This window comes from Cebus imitator, unplaced genomic scaffold (assembly GCF_001604975.1).
Source record: "Cebus imitator isolate Cc_AM_T3 unplaced genomic scaffold, Cebus_imitator-1.0 Scaffold117, whole genome shotgun sequence".
NCBI classification, from domain to species: domain Eukaryota; kingdom Metazoa; phylum Chordata; class Mammalia; order Primates; family Cebidae; genus Cebus; species Cebus imitator.
This window is the reverse complement of record NW_016107432.1, coordinates 9,182,255-9,205,721: the sequence shown is the minus strand read 5'-3', so window position 1 is coordinate 9,205,721 and position 23,467 is coordinate 9,182,255. Positions and strand designations below refer to the sequence as shown.

General features: G+C 45.9%; 2 protein-coding genes across 2 annotated transcripts in view; both read right to left on the bottom strand.

The window, feature by feature from the left end:
• The window catches only part of OTOP1 (otopetrin 1), a 37,511-nt gene extending 16,680 nt beyond the window's left edge, over window positions 1-20,831 (bottom strand). The window contains exons 1-3 of the mRNA XM_017539166.2: window positions 20,371-20,831; window positions 9,086-9,222; window positions 1,948-2,006 (exon numbers count right to left, since the gene is read on the bottom strand). Of these exons, the coding sequence (XP_017394655.1) occupies window positions 1,948-2,006; window positions 9,086-9,222; window positions 20,371-20,773 (599 nt within the window). The 5' untranslated portion in view covers window positions 20,774-20,831. The remainder of the gene's footprint in view (window positions 1-1,947; window positions 2,007-9,085; window positions 9,223-20,370) is intronic.
• Window positions 19,289-23,467, bottom strand: part of TMEM128 (transmembrane protein 128) — a 28,178-nt gene continuing 23,999 nt past the window's right edge. Inside the window, exon 5 of the mRNA XM_017539164.2 lies at window positions 19,289-19,311. The gene's annotated coding sequence lies outside the window, so the exon portion shown is untranslated. The remainder of the gene's footprint in view (window positions 19,312-23,467) is intronic.

The window sequence follows — 23,467 nt, the reverse complement described above, 5'->3', positions numbered from 1 at the left end:
CAGCTCAGGCTCTGGGTGGGTCTCCTGCCTGGCTGGGAGGGGCAGTCCCATGAAACCTTCCAAAACCACAGAATCTTGGCATTCAGCCTTAGTCTTGAACTCACCAGTACTCAATGCAATGCCTGCAGAACATCAAAGAAGCTGGGTCTTGGAAGCAGAGCTGGAGGGGTGAAAATTTACTAAAAGCAGACAACCAAAGAGACCACTTGTCCATATTCTGCCCACAGGAAAAATGGTCCAACTGCATCCTCAACTTTGACCCTGCCTCTCCTCTGAGTTTTAACCTCAGCTGATCTCTTTGGGGCTCTCCCGGGCAACTGCAGGCAAAACCTTGCCTCATTTGAACCCTGGCTTCCTTTGGCATAATGTCCAAACACAACTGGAGAAGGAAACAATCCCAGGGTGTCTGAGTCAGGTGTTTGCCCATCTGTTTGCCCCTTGCGCTTGCCCAGTTGCTGTAGATCCTGGCCAGCCTTCCCCGAGGCGTCTGGGAGGCGTTCTATAGAGCCTTTGACAAAGGCAGACAATGCTGTTTGCCTCACACTGGCTGGCTTTTCTTTTATTCGTAATGCCCACAGCTCCCCTTTCTTCTCTCTTTTTTCTGGTCCAAATGGCACTAACCAATCCCAGGCCCACTGAACTCAGGGAGGTAGCACTGTTGCCATGCATGGCTATAAACTGTTCTGCCATGCAAGCTCCCTGCAAGCTGGCAGCCTCCTGTTGGCTAGATCTGGAAATGGTCCACAAACCGATGGCAGACGTCATCTTCCCATGCCAGGCTACCTCAATCCCAGACTACAACAGGGGGAAGGCTTCCATGAGCCATTTGTAATCTCAATTTATGTTTCCTTCATCTGTGTGTGTGTGCATGGTGCTTTCTTACATGGTAACAACACCTTGCGTTTAGCTGATTCACTCCATTACCCTGTCAATGCTTTCCTTCCATCCTCACAATCACCTGGGAGGGTGATGGGTGGACCTCGTAACAGACCCTACACTTGCTGAGTGCCTCTTACAGGGTGCTTTACATCAATTCCCTCTTTCAATCCTTGAGGCAATCTATGTTACTGTCTCTGAAGGACACCAATAGATTCCTCACTACAATACTGAAGATTGTCAAGTGGCAGAAGGTTAAAAACGCAGGGGACACTGCTTCTCCCTGTGCCTGCCTGATGGCAGGAAGGCGATTTGAAAAAAAAAAAAAAAAAAGATCCTGCTACCTCCCCTTCCTTCCTGCATACAGAGTGAGTTTTGTTCTTACTGGGGATAGCTCTGAGCTCTTACCAGCTCAGAAACGAAGCCAGCAGAGATAAGAGAATCTGGGAGCAAACTCACCTTTATCTTGTACTTATAGGATTTATGGCTCTTTGCTAAATACTATTTAAGCAAAGCCCCTAAACCACTGCTTTGACAGAAACATGTTAGAACTGAGATCCCTCCCACATCATGGGCACAGTGCAAGTGTCAGTAAACTCCTGCTGGTTTTTCGCTTGTTAATCTGACCTTCGTTTTCAGGCCAGCATCTCAACTGAGAATTTATCAGGGTTAAAAAATCAAATTACATTTTCTTTCCTTCATCTCTATTTTATAGATGAGGAAACTGAGGGCCATAAGGCCTAAGTGAATTACCCATAGTCATGAGACTAGTACGCAGCAGAACAAAAACACATGGAACATCTGTGAGAATCCAAAGCTGAGTCAAGTTTTTGTGNAGATTCAAATTCAAAATTCAAGCCCCCCCCACCACCATGCTACCTCTGGACTTGTCCCAGGGAGGAGCCAACAACAGAGGCCCTCTTCTCTCGGCCACAAGTGAGGGCTTAGCTTTCAGGACCAAGTGGAGAGTTGGTCTGTTTTTATAACCAAAGCAAGATGGCAGTGATGAGTTTTGATAATTCTAAATGAATGCCAAATTCAACATATAAAGCAATTACCCACAATTTTTACCTTTCCAGTGTTTTGAAAGACTGGATAATATCCTTTGCATGCCCCCAAAGAAAATATACCTAGATAGAAATAAAGAAAGAAGAAAAATAGGTGAGACACTCATCATTACACTTGCAAACTTGAGAAACTATAAAACTCAAAGAAAAAGCATGGGAAAACGCTGGGACATCAGTGACCTCCTACTCCATCTTAGGTGGCAGTGCCACTCCCCAGTGGGGACAGTGATCCAGGAGTACTATGCAGAAAAGTAAATTGAGGCCTCTTGGTTCAGGAAGAAATGGTGCTGCAATTGATTAAGGATGTCTTCTGTGAGATGGGGTGATTGATTGAGGATGTCTGCTGTGGGACAGGGTGTGGAAGTAGTAGCCCGCCGTCATGAATTCTATAACTGGTTTATATCACATATTAGTTTTCATCCAAGAAATATTCACTGTACAGTTACTCTGTGTCGGTGGCCAGAAAAGAAATGTTGAGGGCTTGAAATGAATAATGAAATTGATTTGGGCTGGTATATTATTTCACTCTGTTACATGTGCTATGTAGTCCCCTGGTTATGTAGTCACTAGCAGCAATGAAGGGAAGGGATTGAAGTCATAGATGCTATATAGTATCAGACCTGTGAAAATCCTGACTTCCTCACTGAATAGCCCATGGCCTTGGGCAAGTCAAGGAACCTTGCTGAATCTGTTTTCCCATCTTTGAAATGGGAATGATAAGAACCTATCCTAGAGGGTATTGTGAGCAATTAAATGAAATGATCTATGTCAATTACTTAGACTAGCTCCTAAAGAAGCATGTACGTCTTCAGTAAATTCACTGACGTTGTCAGGCATTATTTGGGCTTCTAAAATGTTTTGGGCTTCATTTTAGAGATAAACACATATTGAGCACCTACTGCATGCCAAACACTGCTAGGCATTTTGTAACTTTGTCTCATTTAATCTTTGTTTTCTAATTAAGAGTTATAAAAATAAAATCAGACAGTACAAAATAAAATACACATATCACCTCTTTCACATTCTTTTACCTAAGATTTACTGTCTTACTCAGGAAAATACATTCAAGGCACTAATTGTCTGGAAACATCCAATAATAAAAATAGCAGTGACTCCTCGTTAAAGCGTTCAACCCAATAACAGGGAAACAGTTAAGTAAATTAGCAATTATCGATGATTTAAAATTAGACAGACATTTAATTGATGCTTTTTATAAAAACTACCTACCAACATTAAAACCTTTTTATAGTGAAAAAATTGTAATGGAAAATTCTACGTCCATTAACTTTGACAAGAATGTACACTTTAAGTACAAGTAATGGAGGAAATACATAAAAGCAATAACAAATGCTGGTTTCAGTTGATTTGCTTACAGATACATTTTTATTATCTTTTCCACTTCTTTCAGTAATGTTACATTTTATTTTTTAAATAAATGCTTTTTGGCATTTTTTTTATTTTTAGAATTATCATATGGTCCAGCAATACCACTTCTGAGTATATATATATATATATATATATATATATATATATATGTCCAAAAGAAGTGAAAGCAAGTTCTCACAAAGATATTTGTCCGCCCATGTTCATAGCAGCATTATTCACAATAGCCAAGAGGTAGAAGCAACCCAAGTGTCCACAGACAGATGAGTGGATGATCAAAATGTGTTATAAACCAAAAAGTACCTGACACAGGTATCAATCTATTTGGAAGTTTATTTTGCCAAGATTAAGGACATGCACCTAGAAGACTGGTCTGTGCCTTTCTTTAGAGATTATTTTGAGGGCTTAATGCTTTAAAGAGAAAGAGCAAGTGTTGGGAAACAAGGAAGAAATTTTTTTATAAAGGTGTGGGTAGATAAGAGGCAAATGGTTGCATTTTTTTGAGTTTTTGATCAGTCTTTCACATGTGAGATCAGTCTTTCACTATGCATCCATCTAGCTCAGTGAACCTGCATTTCTACATAAGATAAAATAAACACAGGGCACAGGAAGCCATCAGGTATGTATTTGTCTCAGGTGAGCAGAGGGATGGCTTTGAGTTCTGTCCTTTGTCCTGTGCCTGTGAAGATAAGCTATCCATTTACTTTGTGAGGGTGAAATTGAACACAACTGTTTTAGGGAAAAGATCTTGGAGCCCACAAGGAATTTCCTAGTGGGCAAATTGTGAGAGAGGTATGCAGCTTTTTAAGATCTTTGTAGCTATCTTATTTAGGAATAAAATGGAAGGCAGGTTTGCCTGATGCAGTTCCCAGCTTGGCTTTTCTTTTTGGCTTAGTGATTTGGGGATCCCAAGATTTATTTTTCTTTCACAGTGGTATAGACATACAATGGAATTTTACTCAACCTTAAAAAGGAAGAAAATTCTGACACACGCTGCAATATAGATGACCCTTGAGGACATTATGCTATGAGAAATAAGCCAGACACAAGAAGACAAATACCGTATGATTCCATTTGTATGAGGTATCTAGAATATTCAAACTCAAAAAGACAGAAAGTAGAATAGAGGTTGCCAGAAACCAGGGGAGGGGAACTAGAGAGTTATTTAGTGAGTTCAGAGTTTCAGTTTTGCAAGATGAAAAAGGTCTGCAGATTGATTGTACAACAATGTGAATATACTTAACACTACTGAACCATATACTACAATGACTAAGATGGGAAATGTTAGGTGTATTGTCAATCTAAAAAAAAAAAGGCACTAGAGAAAATTATCTCTAAATATGTTAGATTTACTTGGAAATAGAAATAGGAATTACAATCCAGAATAATCCAGAATGCATGGAATGGCAAGCCACCAGTGCATTCAGTGAGGGAAGGGTAAGGAGGAGCTGTTATTAGCAAAGAGAGATTTGCATAAGCTGCTTAGAAACAGAATTAATTGGTTCTACAGGCTTAAAGCCAGAGTTGTCATCAGCTCATTGGTGGAGATGCCAGGGCTGGGCAGGTGTTCTTCCAAGAGCATCTTACCTGCATTACTGCAGTCCTGAAGAATGTCTAGTAATATCTAGCCTCATCAAAGCAGGAAATGCACGAGGGTTTTAAGGAAGTCCTTGGAAAGAGTTTTTATCTCAGACATGTAGGCAGGAGTCCCCTCTCCTTGGTGCCTTCCCAGCCTTGTTTTGCCTGGGTCTGACAAAAGTGATTTCATTCTGGTAGCTACAGGTTTTACAGTATTTGCCACAATTTTAAAATAAATAAATGCTCTGTTTTTTAGAATACCACATACTTGTTTCACATATACATATACATATATATGTGTGTGTGTATATATATATATATATGTATATATATATATATGTATATATATATATATATATATGCATATATATATTCCCATTCTCCAGACATCTGATGTAGCAAAAGCACATGGTAAGTGTTCAACAGGTATAGAATGATTAATTCATTGACTTGCCAGGCCAATAAAATGCCTTAAATTAGAAAGCTAGGATCTCCAACCCACGAAGTAAGGGGGATATTTTTAAAATTCACATCTGTCCAGGTCATTCCACTCCCTAAAGCCTTCAGTGGCTCCCCATTGCCCTCAAGGTGAAGCCCAAGCCTTTAGGTGGTGGTCAGCCTTGACCAAGAATTTGCTGCACACCTAGCCCTGTGCAAAGTGCTGTTCATGCACCTGTGCCTTTAATCCTTACAACGCGTGCATGAAGTACGTACTGTGATTGTCCCCATTTTGCAAGTAAGACCCATGAGGTCCAAAGAGGTTAAGTAATTTGCCTAAGGCCACACAGCTGTAGTCAGAGCCAGAGTCATGCAATCTGACCAGAGTGCAATCTTATAAGCCCTGCACCAAACTGCGGATCCAGCCTGTGCCCACACATCTCCCCCTACCCCGCTGTGAGGGAAGACTGCACGTCCCAAAGACACCCTCCTCCAGTGGCCTCTGACCTACTACCCTGTGCTCCTCACTCTTTCACAGACAGTTTTGGGACCTTCCCTGGCAGAAACCGAATCACAACCCAAGCTGCTGAAATGCGCTCCTTTGTGTCCCCTCATTGCTCTGGGACACTCTGGTCAAAGCACTGAGCCCAGTGTTGTCACTGTTCTGGGTACTGTCCCCTACCTGACACCCCAGTGGAGTGTGCCACAGACCATGGCTTTGTACCCTTGTATTTCCCATACTGAGAACAAGGTTCACCCAATACTTAAAGATGAACTGCATGAAAAATGAATGAATGAACAAATGCAGTTCTTTTGGCTCATTAAAGCTTTCGACATTCAGCGGGGTGCAGTGGCTCATGCCTGTAATCCCAGCATTTTGGGAGGCCAAGGTGGGCAGATCACCTGAGGTAGGAAGGTCGAGACCAGCCTGGCCAACATGGCAAAACCGTGTCTCTACTAAAACTACAAAAATTAGCTGGGCATGATGGTGCATGCCTGTAATCCCAGCTGCTCGGGAGGCTGAGGCAGGAGAATCGCTTGAACCTGGGAGGTGGAGGCTGCAGTAAACTGCACTCCAACCTGGGCAACAAGAGTGAAGCTCCATCTCAAAAAAAAAAAAGATAAGATTTCCACATTATCACTTTATCACTATAAGGCTCTGTCTTCATGGGATTTGACGTCCCTGGAATGAGCAGCCCGTTAACTTTGATCAGCTTGGGCTGCCATAACAAAGGACCACCGACCATCAGCCTCAATAACAGGAATTTCTCTTCTCAGGGTCCTGGGGCTAGAAATCCAAGATCCAGGTGTTGGCAGAGTTGGTTCCTTCTGAGGCCATTCTCTTTGGCCTGTAGACGGTCATTTTCCTCCAGTGTCATGGCTGTCCCTCTGTGTGTGTGCTGTGTCCTTCTCTCCTCCCCTTATAAAGACACCAGGGCCAGGCATGGTGCTTCATGCCTGTAATCCCAACACTTTGGGAGGCTGAGGCGGGTGGATCACCTGAGGTCAGGAGTTCAAGATTGGCCTGGCCAACGTGGTGAAACCCTGCCTCTACTAGAAACACAAAAATTAGCTGGGTATGGTGGCAGGTGTCTATAATCCCAACTACTTGGGAGACTGAGGCAGGAGAATCGCTTTAACCCGGTAGGCGAGGTTGCAGTGAGCCAAGATCGTGCCATTGCACTGTAACCTGGGCAACAAGAGCAAAACTCCATCTCAAAAAAAATAAAAAATAAAGACACCAGGCATATTGAATTTGGGCAGCCCTAATGATCTTATTTAACCTCAATTTCTTCTAACTGACCCTATCTCCAAATACAGTCACATGCTCAGGTACTGAGAATTAAGTTTCAGCATGTGAATTTTACAGGGGATACAATTCAGTCCATAAGAGCTTTCAGGTACAAGGCAGCCCCTCCAAATTAGTCCCTCAGCAAGCTCCCCAACGATTCCAGCATGCCACCACTGAGCTAAACTGTTTTCAGGCTCACTGGGCACGCTCTGTTTGTTAGCTTCACTATTTGAGAATGTCTTTGATCTAGAAAAACACTCTAAGGTCATCCAGTGCTGTCTGGTAAGTCAACTGAGTCTACAGACTCAAGGTCACTTTGGATAAAAGATGAAGTTTTTAAAATGGCATCACTAGTTTCCTAGAGATAGAAAACTTCACAAAAAACATTCTCAAACTGGGAATCCAAAAATATTTTCAGCAATGGCAGTATCACTAAAACAAGCTCATGGTCTTCCAGGGTGACTTGTCAGGAAGAAAATAATCACTGAGTCTCCGCGGTGACTTTGAGCAAGTCACTTGTCTACTCTGAGCTCCAACTTCTTCCTAAGAAAAAAATGAGGGCAGAGCCTGCCATGGGCAAATCCGGAAGATGCGGTGCTCAGTGAAATAAGGCAGACACAGAAAGAAAATTACTGTATGATCTCACTTACCTGTGGTATTCAGGAAAACGTTTTTAATCGAATGCATAAAAACAAAGTAGAAGCTGGGCATGGTGACATGGGCCTGTAGTCCTAGCTACTAGGGAGACTGAGGCAGGAGAATGACTTGCCTCAATTCAAGGCTGAAGTGATCTGTGATTGCACCACTGCACTCCACTCTGGGCAACAGAGCAAGACTCTGACTGCAAAATTAAATTAAATTAATAAATAAAAACAAAATAACATAAAGAGTAGAATGGTGGTTGGAGGAAAAAAATTAGAAGATTTGGTCAAAGGGTACAAAGTTGCAAATACGTAAGATGAATGATTCTAGAGATGTAATGCACAATGTGAGGACTATGGTCAGTAATATTGTATTATATACTGGAAATATAGGTGCTCTTCCCACACCCAAAAAAAAAAAAAGAAAGGCACCTATGTGAGGTGACAGACATAAATATGCTTGACTGTAGTAATCACTCACTATGGCTAGGAATATCAAAGCATCCTGTTGTATACCTTAAACAGATACAAGAAAAAAGGAAAAAAATGAGGCTAACAATTCAACAGTTCAGATCCTGACTCTGATAACATTACCAGGGATTTCTGCCAAGGGCGAACACTACACTGAAGGCCCATCTAATATTCTTTTCAACCATGAGATTTTTCTGACCCTAAGCTATGTATTTAAATTATATTACTCAAATCCTTACTTCTGAGCCACACCAAGTTTACCAGTCCTTTGGGAAAAAAAAAATCTGCATACATTTCTAAAAGATTTTAATCCCCAAGTGAGAAAACAAAAGTGCTTCCATGAGCCAGAGGACGCACTGCAATGGCACATCGTTTCCACGTAGGAAAAATATTAAAACTTTTTAAAAGTAAAATTGATTTTGGCAATGGTTGTGTAACTCTATGAAGAGACTAAACCATTGAAATGCACATGTTGGGTGGGTGAATTATATGGCACGTGAATGCTCTCAATAAAGTTGTCATATGCCCAGAAAATAAAATTCTCTCAAGCCTTTAGGATAGACTCTGGCTTGGCAGAATATCCTGACTCCTCATCATCAGAAGTTCTGCCTCATAGGATCCCTGCAAAAATGGTCAAGGGGACACAGTTTCATTTTGCAGTGGAGGCAGCTGAAGGACTAAGCCTCAGAGATAATCTCCAGGTCACCCTGGGACTCGCTGAGCAGTCTGCAGCTGCTCACGCTGGCTCCAGTGCCACACGCCTTGATGTTACAAGTCTTGACACACCCTGGGATATACTTCACAGGTACGAGACAAATAAATAAGCATCAGTGGTTTACCTGCAACAAAGTATGCACTGCATGGGTGACAGGGAAAACTCCTTCAGTGGCGGGTAAACATTCTGAAAATCCAATGAAGTATCCAATTTTAAGGCATCCCAGGATGATGGTAATGACTGCAAACAATGTGATACTACCTGAATGTGGGATGAAGGGAGGAGCAGAAACACACACATTGCATTACTATGCCTGGATGTCATTTCAAAATAAATTATATTATGTATTAAACCCTTATGTACATGGTCAAATGATTTTCCATAAGGGTGCTGAGACCATTCAATGGGAAAAGAGCAGTCTTAAGAACAAATGTGCTGGGAAAACTGGATATCCACATTCAAATGAATGAAGTTGGACCCTCCCCTTACACCATATACAAAAATGAACTCAAAACAGATCAAAGATCTAAATATAAAAGCTAAAAGTATAAACCTTGTAAAAGAAAACATGGGGGAAAGCTTTATGACATTGGCTTTGGCAATAATTTCTTGGCTGTGACATCAAAAATGCAAGCAACGAAAATTAAAATAAATAAACTGAACTACATGAAAATGAAAAAATTTTGCCCATCACAGTACACTACCAATGAAATGGAAAGATAGCCCACAGAACTGGAGAAAACGTTGGCAAATTATATATCTAATAATTCATTAATATCCACAACACACAGGTTTGCTTACATTTGATACCTCATATAATGAAATCCTACAATATTGTCTTTTTGTGATGGAGTTTCTTTTACTTAGCATAATGTCCTCACGGCTCATCCATACTGTATAATGTTTCAGAATTTCGTTCCTTTTTATTTTGTTTTGTTTTGTTTGAGATGGAGTTTGACTCACGTTACCCAGGCTGGAGTGCAATGGCGCGATCTTGGCTCACCGCAACCTCCGCCTCCTGGGTTCAGGCAATTCTCCTGCCTCAGCCTCCTGAGTAGCTGGGATTACAGGCACGCATCACCATGCCCAGATAATTTTTTGTATTTTTTTTAGTAGAGACGGGGTTTCACCGTGTTGACCAGGATGGTCTCGATCTCTTGACCTCGTGATCCACCCGCCTCGGCCTCCCAAAGTGCTGGGATTACAGGCTTGAGCCACCGCGCCTGGCCCAGAATTTCGTTCCTTTTTAAACTGAATAATATTTCGTTGTATGTCTATACCTCACTGTGTTTATCCATCCGTTGATGGATGCTGGGTTGCCACCACCTTTTGGATACTGAAAATAATGCTGCTATGAGAGAATGTAAAGCGGATTCTTATATATCAACAATAACGAGCCAGGTGCGGTGGCTCACACCTGAAATCCCAGCACTTTGGGAGGCTGAGACAGGTGGATCACTTGAGATCAGGAGTTCAAGACCAGCCTGGCAGGTGAAACCTGCCTCTACTAACAATACAAAAATTAGCCAGGCATGGTGGCACATGTCTGTTATCCCAGCTACTCAGGAGAATCACTTGAACCTGGGAGGCGGAAGTTGCAGTGAGCCGAGATCATGCCATTGCACTCCAGCCTGGGCAACAAGAGCAAAACTTCATCTCCAAAAATCAGTCAATCAATCAATCAATCAACAAAAGCCAATTTAAAAATTGGCAAAGGACTTTAATAAACATATCTCCAAAGAAGACATTAAAATGGCCAGCAAGTACATGAAAAGATGTTCACCATCACTAATTATTAAAGAGATGCAAATCGAAACTAAAAAATACCACCTCACACCTATTAGGATGGCTACTATAAAAAGAAAAAGAATAGAAAATAACAAGCATTGGTGAGGATATAGCGAAATACTGCTCTGTTGGTGGGAATGTATAATGGTGCAGCTACAATTGAAAACAGTATGGAGGGCCTTTAAAAAATTCAAAATACTATTATGGCATGATCCGGTATTTTCACTTCTGAGTATATGCCCGTAAGAATTAGAAGCAGAGACCTGAGGGGATATCTGTATTCTCCTGTTCATAGCAGCATTATTTTCAGTATTCAAAATGTGGAGGCAACCCAGCATCCATCAACAGAAGGCTGGATAAACACAGCGAGGTATAGACATACAACAAAATATTGTTCAGCTTAAAAAGGAAGGAAATTCTGACACATGATACAGTATGGAGGAGCCATGGGGACATTATGCTAAGCAAAATAAACTCAATCACAAAGGACAATACTGTAGGATTTCATTATATGAGGTATCGAATGTAAGCCAATTCATAGAGACAGAAGTAGAATGGTGGTTGCCAGGTGCTAGAGGGAGGGAAGAATGAGGAGTCGGTGTTTAATGGGGACAGAGTTTCAGTTTTAGAAGATGAAAAAGTTCTGGAGATTGATTGCACAACAGTGTATATGCACTTAACACTACTGAGCTGTACACTTAAAAACTGGTAAGTTGGTAGATTTTATATATATAAATGCATGTTTTATGATTAAAAATTAAAAATACATTAATAAAGTAAATTCAAGGCCAGGCATGGTGGCTCATGCCTGTAATCCCAGCACTTTGAGAGTCCAAGGCAGGAGGTTCACTTGAGGCCAAGAGCTTGAGATGAGCCTAAGTAACCCCATCTCTACCAAAAAATAAAATAAAAATTACTTCTAAATGAATAAATCAATTCTACTGTTGGGCTGTGAAGGTAAATCTAGAAGTCAGGTGCTGTGTCCTGTTCATCACTGTACCCACCCCATATCCCAGAGTCTGACAAATGATATACAATCAACAAAGACTGGTCCAATCAACAATAGGCTTCTAGAAGCTTTTTCAAAAAGGAGCAATCTAAGAATGTCACTGTTCTGCTCAAAAATCTCAATTCTCTAATCCTAAAATCCTGCTCTCTAAAGAATAAGTGTGCAGTGTGCAAGTCATACAGGTATATAGGAATTCTCTGAACTATCTGTGCAACTTTTCCATAAATCTAAAGCTTTTCTAAAATAAAAAGTTTATTTATTTGTTTGAGACAGGGTCTCACTCTGTCGCCCAGGCTAAAGTGCAGTGGACCATCCTGGCTCACTGAAACCTCCGCCTCCCAGGTTCAAGTGATTCTTGTGCCTCAACCTCCCAAGTACCTGGGATTACAGGTGTGCACCACCATGCCCAGCTAATTTTTTGTATTTTTAGTAGAGATGGGTTTTTGCTCCTTTGGCCAGGCTGGTCCTGAACTCCTGATTTCAAGTGGTCCACCTGCCTCAGCCTCCCAAAGTGCTGGGATTACAAGGATGAGCCACTGAGCCCAACCAAAAGTTTATTTAAAAAAAAAAAAAAAAAGATGGGTAGAGGCTCTATAGCAGTAGCTGAGGAAGGGCCTGTGCTAGGTGTGCTGAAGAAAGGAAGCAATCTTTGATAATATAGTGAGCATTGTTTTGCCCAAAATATAAAAACAAACTAATAAAAAATGCATATTAAAAAGACTAGAAAGGAATACATGAAATGCATGTAGTGATGGCAGAGGGCCCCCCTCCTCTTTGTTAGGCGCCCAAATCCCTCCTAGGACACTTGGTGACAAATGAAGTCATTAGTGAGAAAAAGGCAGTGCTCATGGGCGCTTGATCAATGTCAGAGTTCCTCATCTCTCTCCCGGGCCAGCGTTGACCTCCATTTACACATTTCTCCCACCAACAGGAGGAAACAGGATCATGTGTGTTGTGCATTAAGGCACTGAGCGGAGGGGGGGCATGAGCCCTAACGCTGGGCTATAACGTTACAGCCCCAGCCTGAGAAGCCTCCCCTGAAAAGCAATGCAATCTCCTGGCACTTTTCCACTGCTCAAAGCCTTATAGAAACAATTCTAACTCACATTGTTTTTTAATCCTGGAAACACCCCAATGAAATTAGAAACTTTGTAAGAGTGGAGACTCAATCGCAGTGCTTTGAAATGTTTTGACTGATATGTGGTTGGTTTTAACTACAAAAAAACATAGTAAGATGAGGCGAGGCAGCCTGGCTGAGTGGCAAGAGCACAGACCTGCAACTGTAGAGACCTGGAAACTTGCAGAATACATGAGTCCCTGCAAGTCACTTCCTGCCCCCAGCCTCAGGATTCCCACACAGAAAATGAGGATGGTCTACAGCATCAGAATCGCCTAGAGGGCTTGTTAAAACACAAATTGTGGCCAGGCGAGGTGGCTCACACCTGTAAACCCAGCACTTTGGGAGGCCAAGGTGGGTGGATCACCTGAGGTCGGGAGTTTGAGACCAACCTGAGCAACACGGGGAAACCCTGTTTCTACTGAAAATACAAAAATTAGTTGGTGTGGTGGCACATGCCTGTAGTTCCAGCTACTTGGGAGGCTGAGGCAGGAGAATCACTTGAACCTGGGAGGTGGAGGTTGCAGTGAGCGGACATCACTCCATTGCACTTCAGCCTGGGTGACAGAGCAAGACTTTGCCTCAAAAAAAAAAAAAAAAAAAAAAAAAAAAAGTCAGAGCAAGACTTTGCCTCAAAAAAAAAATGTGAGGAAGTGCTAAATGAATGAAGAAAAGAAAAGCAGGGAAGGAGACAGGGTGAAGGCACCCTTAGGAAAGGAGGTGACTGTTGAACAGAGAACAGAGGGTGAGAGAAAACTGTCATCCACATAACTCGTCTGACAAAGGACTTTAAACAAACAACTTGTAAACTGGAAGAGTCCCCAGAAGAGGGGAAGATGAAGAGGAGAGCAAGTTAGAGTGACCAATCAACTTTGTGGAAGACTGGTGGAGGTGGAGGTATAATGGGTGGAGAGACAGATAGTCAAGGAGACAGATCATTAGATTAATAGGAGAAAAAAAAAGAAAAGAACTTAAATCCAAATGGATAAACTGCCTGAGATGTGTGATTTACATGCCCTGTAAAGACTTCTCATACGGAATAGATATATTGAGGCAAAATTTTATTAAATATTAAACCATCTCTACAAAACCTTTAAGTTCGGCCAGGCACAGTGGCTCAAACCGATAATCCCAGCATTCGGGAGGCCGAGGCAGGCAGACCACCCGAGGTCAGAAGTTCAAGACCAGCCTGGCCAACACAGTGAAACCTGTCTCTACTAAAAATACAAAAAGTAGCCAGGTGTGGTGTCAGACACCTGTAATCCCAGCTACTTGGGAGGCTGAGGCAGGGGAATCGCTTGAACTCGGGAGGTGGAGGTTGCAGTGAGCCGAGATTGCGCCACTGCACTCCAGCCTGGGTGACAGAGGGAAACTCCATCTCAAAAAAATAAAGAATGAAGTAATATGCATCTGATTATGAGGCTGAGGGAAGAAATAATGGCCATTAATGGAATAAAAAAATCACAATAAAGTTTTCAAATGCTCAAAAGAGGCAAACATTTGAAAAAGAAAAAGGAAGGAATTAGAATGTAAAATATATCATAAACATCCTGAAGAAAAATGGAAACAAAAACGTCAACTATGTAAGTCATTACTATAAGTTAGAAAGATCTAAACCCTCCCACTAAGTAGTAAGCAAGAATAGGGAGATTGAATTAAACACGAAACCTAGCTACATGATCTTTACACAAATCAGACTTTTAACAAAATAATAAAGGTTTAAAATAAAGGAGTGGATAAAGAGGAACCAGGCAATGCAAACAAAAAGAAAGTCGGAGTGGCAATATTAATATCAGACCATACGGGATTTAAAGTTAATGTAATAAGTAGGATAAAGAGTTCTTCCTCCTTTATCACGACACATGATAAAAGACAGACTGTATGAGAAAGATACAACAGTCACATGTGTTCCCAAATAAAACAGCTTTTGCTTTATATATATATGTATAAGTATACATATATACATAAATATAAAATATACGCAAATTTTTTTGAGACAAAGTTTCACTCTTGTCGCCCAGGCTGGAGTGCAATGGAGCAATCTCTGTTCACTGAGACCTCAGCCTTCCGGATTCAAGCGATTCTCCTTTCTCAGCCTCCCTGCTTTATATATTTAACCTCCCTGCTGGTAATAAAAAACAGAATTGAAAATTTCAGAGCTAGACAGATTAAGAAGACAAAATATAAGTAAAGACATAGACGAATTGAATCACACAAGCAATGAACTTGCTTTTCTATGTATATAAAATCTTGCACACCTCAAAACAGAGCATACAATGTTGGATGTCCATGGAACGTTGACAAAAGTCATGCTCTAAAGACAGTAGAACATCAAGTGGCAGAGGCCAGGTGCCCATTTCCTACCACTTATTAGTTGATGACCTTGGGCAATTACTTAACTTACCTATGTCTCAGTTTCCCCATCTGTAAAATGTAACAGTAGGAATAATGGCTCTCTTGTAGGGGTGCTGAGGAGATTAAATGAGTCATTACATGGAAGTCACCTAGAACAGTGCCCCTTACCTAGAAAGTTATGTAAGTGGGATGTTATTATTATCCCTCAATCACCAAGAAAAACTTGATGCATTAGAACCAGTTAGAAAGTTTACCAACCACAATACTTGAGAATAATCTAAAGACTACCTAGGGTACCCATCTAGTGATGGCAGAGGGGCCCCCCTCCTCTTCTTTAGGTATCCAAATCCCTCCTAGGATTCTAGAATCTTAAACCCCTCTCTTAGAGGTGGAAGGTCCCACAGAGTTAGTCTACTTTCTATCTCATGCAAGAATGCTTCCAATGCATCCTGACCGGCAGCCATCTGACCTCTACCTGGACAAGCCCAGGGCTGGGAGGCTCAATGTCTCTCTAAGCGCACCCTTCCATCACCAGCTGATATTTAACCTATTTATTCATTTTATTTTGTTTTATTTTATTTTATTTTATTGAAATGGAGTCTCACTCTGTTGCCCAGGCTGGAATGCAGTAGCATGATCTTGGCTCACTAGCAACCTCTGCCTCCTGGGTTCCAGCAATTCTCCTGCCTCAGCCTCCCAAGTAGCTGGGATTACAAGCACCTGCCACCACATCCGGCTAATTTCTGTATTTTTAGTAGAAATGGGGTTTCACCATGTTGGCCAGGCTGGTCTCAAACTCCTGACCTCAAGTGATCCGACCACCTCGGCCTCCCAAAGTGCTGGGATTACAGATGTGAGCCACCATGCCCAGCCTGTTACTTAATTTAGAATGCGCTTCTTTATATTGAAGTACAGTTGACTTCCCAGAACCATCATCCTCTTCCCTGGAGCTTCTATCATCATTCACTTACTCATCCACCCATCTAGTTATCCATCCATCCACTCATTCATCCATTCAATTATTCGGCAGATACCAACTAGTATTTGCTAACATGTCAGGCACTGTGCTGGGAGCTTGGGATACAATAGTAAGCACATTCAGACAGGGTCTCTATCTTTAGGAGCTCAGTCTGGCTAGCACAACAGTCACTGAATAATACAATCTCCTGCTTGATAGTGCTAGAAAGAAAATGAACAGAGTATTATGAGACCATACATCCTGGGAGCTGCCTGTGGTCTGAAACTATTGGGAGAGGTTTCTCAGAGGAAATGACTCTTATTTGCTGAAAGACAGAAAATGACCTGGAGCTGAGAGGTGCAAGGCAGCAGCACTTTCTACCCTGTGACCTCCGCATCCTTCTCTCTTCTGGACTGACCTTCCTTTTGCTCCTCCTCCTGCCACTCTTTCCAGGGCCCTATGAAATGCTCACAGAGGATGAGACCCTCCACATACAGTATGACTTCCTTTCCAATGAAAGTCAAGCCTGCATATGACTTTTTGGCAGCCACATTCTCTTATTTGTGTTGAAATCATGACACTATGTCTATATTTTCCATTGGACCAGAAATCTCATCCAAGAAAACAAATGTATAAGAAAATGCATGCAATTAAGCAAGACCCTCATGGTGGCCCAGAATGGGCCTTGGGGATCACTCCTCCCTTTCCTGAGGGACTTGCCCTCTGCCTATTGATCTAAGATTGTCACCAGCACCAGGGCAGACTGAGTTCCTGGGTCAAACCTGTCTTTCCAGCTAGAATTCCAGAGGAAACCCCAGTCCTTGTTGGGGCTGAAGGTGTTTCCCTGTGGCATCGGGGCCTCCTGACATTCAAAATTTGCCTCTTGTTTCTTTAATGAACCCACAGGAATGTCCAGGGCTTTGCAAACTGCTTCTTGCAACATCCCCCAGCTCCTCCCAGAGAGGTGGCTGGGATTCTTAACTTACCGATGAGGAAACCGGGACTCAGAAAGGTGAAGGTGATAAAGCTGATACCTCAAGCCAAGCCTTCCAGGGCCAACACCATTTCCATGACATCCACACCTCACTTGAATTACACTATTATGGGGCAACTCACGGAATGTCTAAACAGCCACCATTTTCTGAACACCTATCATGTGCTCTCTCTGCTGTGCCTGTTTATTCCCTCTCTGCCTACTGTCCAAAAGACACCTCAAATGTAGCATGTCCACAAGAGAAATGTAACATGTCATTGGTTTTGTGTCCCCACCCTGCTCTTCCCTCTGGCTTCCCAATCTTAGGAAATGGTGCAACCATTCACCCATAGACTCAGGCTCACAGTCAACCTAGAAAGAGGCAGAGAGAGAGGAAGAACAAAAAAACACGGATGGATGGATGGATGATGGATGGATGGATGGATGGATGGTGGGTGGATGGATGGATGGTGGATGGATGGATGGATGGATGGTGGGTGGATGGATGGATGGATGGATGGCGGATGAATAAGTGAATGATGACAGAAGCTCCAGGGAAGAGGACGACGGTTTTGAAAAGTCAACTGCACTTCAATATAAAGAAGGGCATTCCTTGGATAAGCACGGACTGACTAGAAAAAAAAAAGGAAGAAGAAGAGCATACTAAATGCACCAGGCTGGGCACAGTGTGTGCTTATCCTGTAATAAGCTCACGCCTGTAATCACAGCACTTTGGGAGACTAAGGCGGATTACCTGAGCTCAGGCGTTTGAGACCAACCTGGTCAACATGGTGAAACACCAACTCTACTAAAAATACAAAAATTAGCCGAGTGTGGTGATGTGTGCACTTGTAGTCCCAGCTAGGATGCTGAGGCAGGGGAATCACTTGAACCCAGGAAGTGGAGGTTGCAGTGAGCCATGATCAAACCACTGCACTCCAGCCTGGGCAACAGAGTGAGATTCCATCTCAAAAAAAAAAAAAAAAAGTGGCGGGGAGGAAGAGAGGAGGAAAGAAGAGAAAAAGGAGAGAGAGAGGGAGGAGGGCTGGTGGAGAGAAGGATAGAGGAAGGGAGGATGAAGGAGGGGAAGAAAGACAATGAGGAAAAAAGAAGGAAAGGGAAGAGGAAGAGAGGAGGGAGGGGAGGGAATAGAGAAGGAGGGGGGAGGAAAGGAAAGGAAAAGGAGGGAAGGAAGAAGGGAGGAAGAAGGATGGAGGAAAAAAGAAGTGAAGGACAAAAAAGGGGTCTGACTTCAGGAAGGCACACAGGCTCGTGTGTACAATCTTCTTTAGCCTAATATTGTAAGTCAATATCCTAAAATAACTCTCCGTGCCTTGTTTTAAACAGTGCCAGATTCACTGTCATTCACAGAGAGTCACAAACCATGAACGTCCCTAAAACAACCATTTTCAGAACAGGAATTTCAGCCAACCTGCAATGGTGTCAAATTTTCCCAAAAGCAAGAGGAACTGGATCCTGAGCCTAAGAAGCCTAAAGTCTCATCTGGATGATACCATTCATATCCAAATAGGCATAATACAAGGCAGAAATGGACAAGGACCAAAAGTGCTTTACAGAGGGAGGGCCACGGTGGCCCATGGAAGGGAGGAGCAATCGCTGCCAGGCATTTGGAAAGAAGGTGGCATCTGGGCAGGACCTTTGAAGGAAATGTGGGAAGGAGGCCTAGTGTGTGCTGGGCACCCTCCTCGTCAATCACTGGATCCTATCCAGTGCAGGATTCCCACTCTACAGATGCTGAAACCAGGGTTCAGGGTAAGGGAGGCAATCAATCAAATAACTCGCCCAAGCTCATGCATGCAAGGAACACAGAAGCCCCACTCTAACGGAGTTTTAATGCAGGTCTAACATGAGAACACAGGTGGCCACGTGTGATGTGTCTGGACCACATGGTGTGAAATGCAGTCGGCCTCTCGCGGGAAGGTTACTCAGACACAGGCTTTCTTCAAAAGCATGCTGGCACTGCCTCCTCCCTTTCACCTGCACCACCTCCGTCTCTCATTCAAGTCGGACAGCCCCAGCCAGGCACAGTGGCTCAAGCCTGTAATCCCAGCACTTTGGGAGGCTAAGGCAAGAGGATCCCCTGAGGCCGGGAGTTTAAGACCAGGAGGCAGCACAGAAAGACCCTGTCTCTACAAAGTATAACAAAACTTAGCGGGCAAGGTCGTGTGTGCCTGTAGTTCCAGCTATTCAGGAGGCTGAAGTGGGAGGATTGCTTGAGCCCAGGAGGTAGAGGCTGTAGTGAGCTTTGCACCACCGCACTCCAGCCTGGGAGACAGAGCAACACCCTGTCTCAAAAACAAAAACAAACATAAAAAAAGAGTGGCAGCCCCTTCAGGAAGGGAGAGTTCCTATCTTGACAATTTCAGCCAACGCCTGTGAGCACCAGCAGGAGCTTCTAGCCCTCCCTGCTCCACCCTGCAGCCACGCACTCATTAATTCCCCCTCATTTTCTCCGCACCTACTCCGTGCCAGGCCCTGAAGTGGTTCTAGGGCCGAGAGACACGAATCACAGAGCTCCCCAGTGGGGTGGAGGGTACAGACGTGTTGACAAGGACGATAGGGCCCAGTGTGGGCAGGGAGCGTGTGGAAAGACCTGCAAAGCCAGGAGGAGACGGGGTCCGAGAAGCCTCAAGGGAAGAATGGGGTGAGGCCTGAGCCCCGTCTTGGAAAGCAGAGGGGCAGGTGGGAGAGTGGAAAAGATATTCCTGGAGGAGGGAACAGAACGTACCGAGTGTGCAGAGGCAAGGAAGCAGGAAATCTTGCGACGGGAGTGGAAAGTCCTTGAGAACGACCGCAGCACAGGATGAGAACGAAGGAGGGGATCAAAGAAAACGGGCCCTCGGAGGCCACGTGCTAGAAGGCCCTGAGTGCCAGGAGAGAGAGCGTGGCCTCCATTACGGGGTCAGTAGGGCCACTGCACGGCTGTAAGCCAAGGGAGACTGGAGAGGTTTGTGTAACTGTAGCTGTAATGATGGAAACGTCTGGAGGCCGAGAGGAAGCTCCTGTGGCTACCCAGGCTTCAAAAGAGGAGAGAAGGAAGGGCAGGGAGAGAGCCAGGAAAGATGCACAGAGACCAAGGCAGAAAAGGCTGAAGGGAAGGCGGCAGAGTGGGAAGGGCGCACAGCCGCCTTAGGATGCGGCCAGCGAGCGAAGAGGCCGAGACCCGATCGCCCGGCGCCCGGACTCACCGCGCAGCCAGCCGGCGCCCGCGTGCGTGTCCTTGAGGCGGAAGAGGCGGCGGTGCGCGGAGCTGCGGCCCACGTACCACAGCATCCACAGCAGCTGCAGCAGCATGAGCGCCGTCAGGAGGCACAGCAGGTCGCTCTTGCCCACACCCGCGGCGTGCACGGCCCAGGCCAGCAGCAGCAGCAGCCCCGCCACAAACACGTTCAGCCCGTACTGGCTGCTCAGCGCCTCCGCCAACTTCTGCGGGACGCTGGCGCGCACACCGCCCCGCCGGGGGGCTGGGGACTCCAGGGACCTCGGGGACGAGGGCGAGGGCGGCGGGCAGGCCGCGGGCCCCGACGACCCCTCGACCGAGGCGCTTGCAGCTGCCCGGGGCGAGGCGGGGGACCCCAGGCCCTCGAGCATCTTCGAGACACCCGCGCCAAGTCTGGTCCCGGGGGTGGTCGCAGCCGGGCCCCGCCTGCGCTCCCGGCTCCTGTCCTTGCCCGGACGCCTCTGCCAACCAGCACCCCCTTTCCTTTTTCAACGCCCCTCCGATTCCCACCCCAAGCCCCTGCCAACCTGCCCTCTCTCCTGACACCTCCCGAGGCCCGCCCACCCCTCTTCTGCCCCTTCACCCTCGGTCAAGGTACCACCCTGTCCACCTGCCCGGCGCCCCACCCCGCTGACCCGGGATTCTACGCGCTCCCTTGCCCACTGCCCCTCACTGGGCGACGCCCGGGGCAGCCCCCTGCCTACTCCGGGACCCACGCGGACAGCTCCCCACTCCTGATCCCTGGGACACAGGCCAGCCCTGCCCAGACCCTCGCGCTTTCTCTTGCACCTCCGCCTGCGCCCCCGGCCCCCGCCCGCCGCGGTCTGCAGCCCTCACCCCTGCGCCGACGCCCGCCGACCCAGCCCCTGTCCCGGCGCCCTGGAAACGCTGGGTGACAACAGGTGCCTCCCAGGGTTGCGGGGGTAGGGAGAAGAGAAGGGGTCTCCCGGAGCCAGACCAAGGGGGTGTGCGCGGGGGGCGTGGCTGCTGCCAAGTGGGGCGCCCCGGGCTCTGCCGGGGCGTGCGCTGCTCTGGGCAGTCCCCGTGGGTCTCCGTTGGGGAACCCAGAGGCCCAGGTGATCCTGCCTGGGTCCGTGTCCAAGCGTCCGTCGGTCTGTCCTCGTCCCTGCGTACGTCTGTGTTGTCCTCTCTGCGCGGGTCACTCTGTGTCTGTGTTCTGGCGTATCTGGTTAGGGGTGGAGGAGCGCCCGTCACTGGCTCTCTGAATCGGGGGAGGGGCCGCCTTTTGTGGGTTTTTCTGTTTGTCTGTCTGGTGTGCCTGTGTGTCCGCTGCGAGACGCCCAGACGCGGAAGAAGACCTAAGCCACTTTCCAAGACGAGAGACCATCTCGCGCCCTCTTCCAAAGGAGCGGCAGCAGTTCTGCCCCGTGCGGGGCTGGAGTGGGGGACGCCGCGGGGTCTGCCTGGAGCCACCGGCACCCAAGCGTCTCCACCAGTCCCTTCCAAAGCCCCTGGGGTCTGCCTTACTCCCGCCCGCTCCCGGAAGGGGACTGCGTCCGCCCGAGCGCCCCGCTCGGGTGCCGCTAAGTGGAAGTCTAGAAAGTTTCTGCAGAAGAGCGTCCTACGGTCTGGCGTGGCGGACTGGAGGCGCAGAATCCCAGCCGCAGGACCGGGATTCTGGGGATTGGGAGCGAGCCTGGGGCGAGCCCCCACCCCACCCCCGCGCAGCAGCCCGGGGCTGGCCCAGGAAGACACTCTCTCCCTCTTGGTTTAAGGCTCTACTCTTGCTGTTTTGAAATTCTTTCTTTGAACAAGGGGGCCCACATTTTTGTTTTGCGCTGGGCTCAGCAAATTGCAATCGCGGGTCCTGACTAGTAAAGGAGGGGCGGGGAGCCCTGGGCCGGCAGGGAGTCAACCTGGGGACCTTCCCTTGCCTCCAACATTGTTCCAAGTCATTCATTCATCCATTTGATCAACACATATTGATGCGTTGACATGAATTATTTGCTGGTCTCTGTTCTAGGCTCTGGGGTTTTAGCTATGAAAGGCTCTGCTCAGGTGGAGCCGATGTCAGCAATAAACAGCTAAGGAGCCGTCACTGGGAAGCTGGGAAGCATGACCTGTGAGACTTAGCTCTCAACTTCGAGGAGCTTGGGGGTGAGGGCAGAGTAAGCAGCACAGCATCCTTGAGCTGGGCTGCAAGAAGGGGCCCGGGAGGAGCCCAGGTCTGCAGGAAGGCTGAAGGGTTCGGGAGGAGGCAACATCTGCACACTTCTTTTCTTTCTCTTTTCTTTCTCTCGCTTTCTTTCTTACTTTCTCTTTCTTTTCTTTCTTTTTCTTTCTCCTTCCTTCCTTCCTTCCTTTCTTCCTTCCTATTTTTCTTTCTTTCTAATAGAGACGGGGTCTCCCTATGTTGCCCAGGCTGGAATGAAGTGGTATGATTATAACTCAAACTCTGGGGCTTAAGTGCTCCTCTCATCTTTGCATCCCAAATAGCTGGGACTGCAGTCTTGTACTCAAATGCCTGGCTTGTTTTTTGTTTGGTTTGGTTTGGTTTTTTTAATAATTTTTTGTAGAGACAGGGGTCTCGCTATGTTCCTCAGGTTGATCCCAAACCCCTGGGCTCAAGCGATCCTCCCACCTCAGCCTCCCAAAGCACGGGGACTACAAGGCACCAGCCACTGCATCCGGCATCCTGCACGTTCTTTAGTCTTAGGAGTGGTTGGCCAGGCAGAAGGGAGCAGGGGTCGGGGAAGGCAGTCCAGAGAGAGGATCCAGAAAACCTACTAGGGACCCTCCACCTTCTCCCCTCCCCTTCCTACCAATAGATGCTGACACCAACACCCAGAGCAACCTGGAAGCCTGAGCTGAAGATGGCAGAGCCTGTCCGCCTGTCTCCCCAGTGACTGGTGAGGCAGCTTCCCTTCCTGAAGCTGGACCATACATGCATGAGAAATAAGCTTCCATTGTGCTAAGCCGCAAGTCCGAAGTGTTACAGCAGCTCGCAGTACCTTGTCCCGTTCAGTACAAAGGTAAGTAACACTCCATCACTGTCTGAAAGTCATGTGGAAAGCCTGTCTCTGAGCTACCTGCATTTCTTTTTT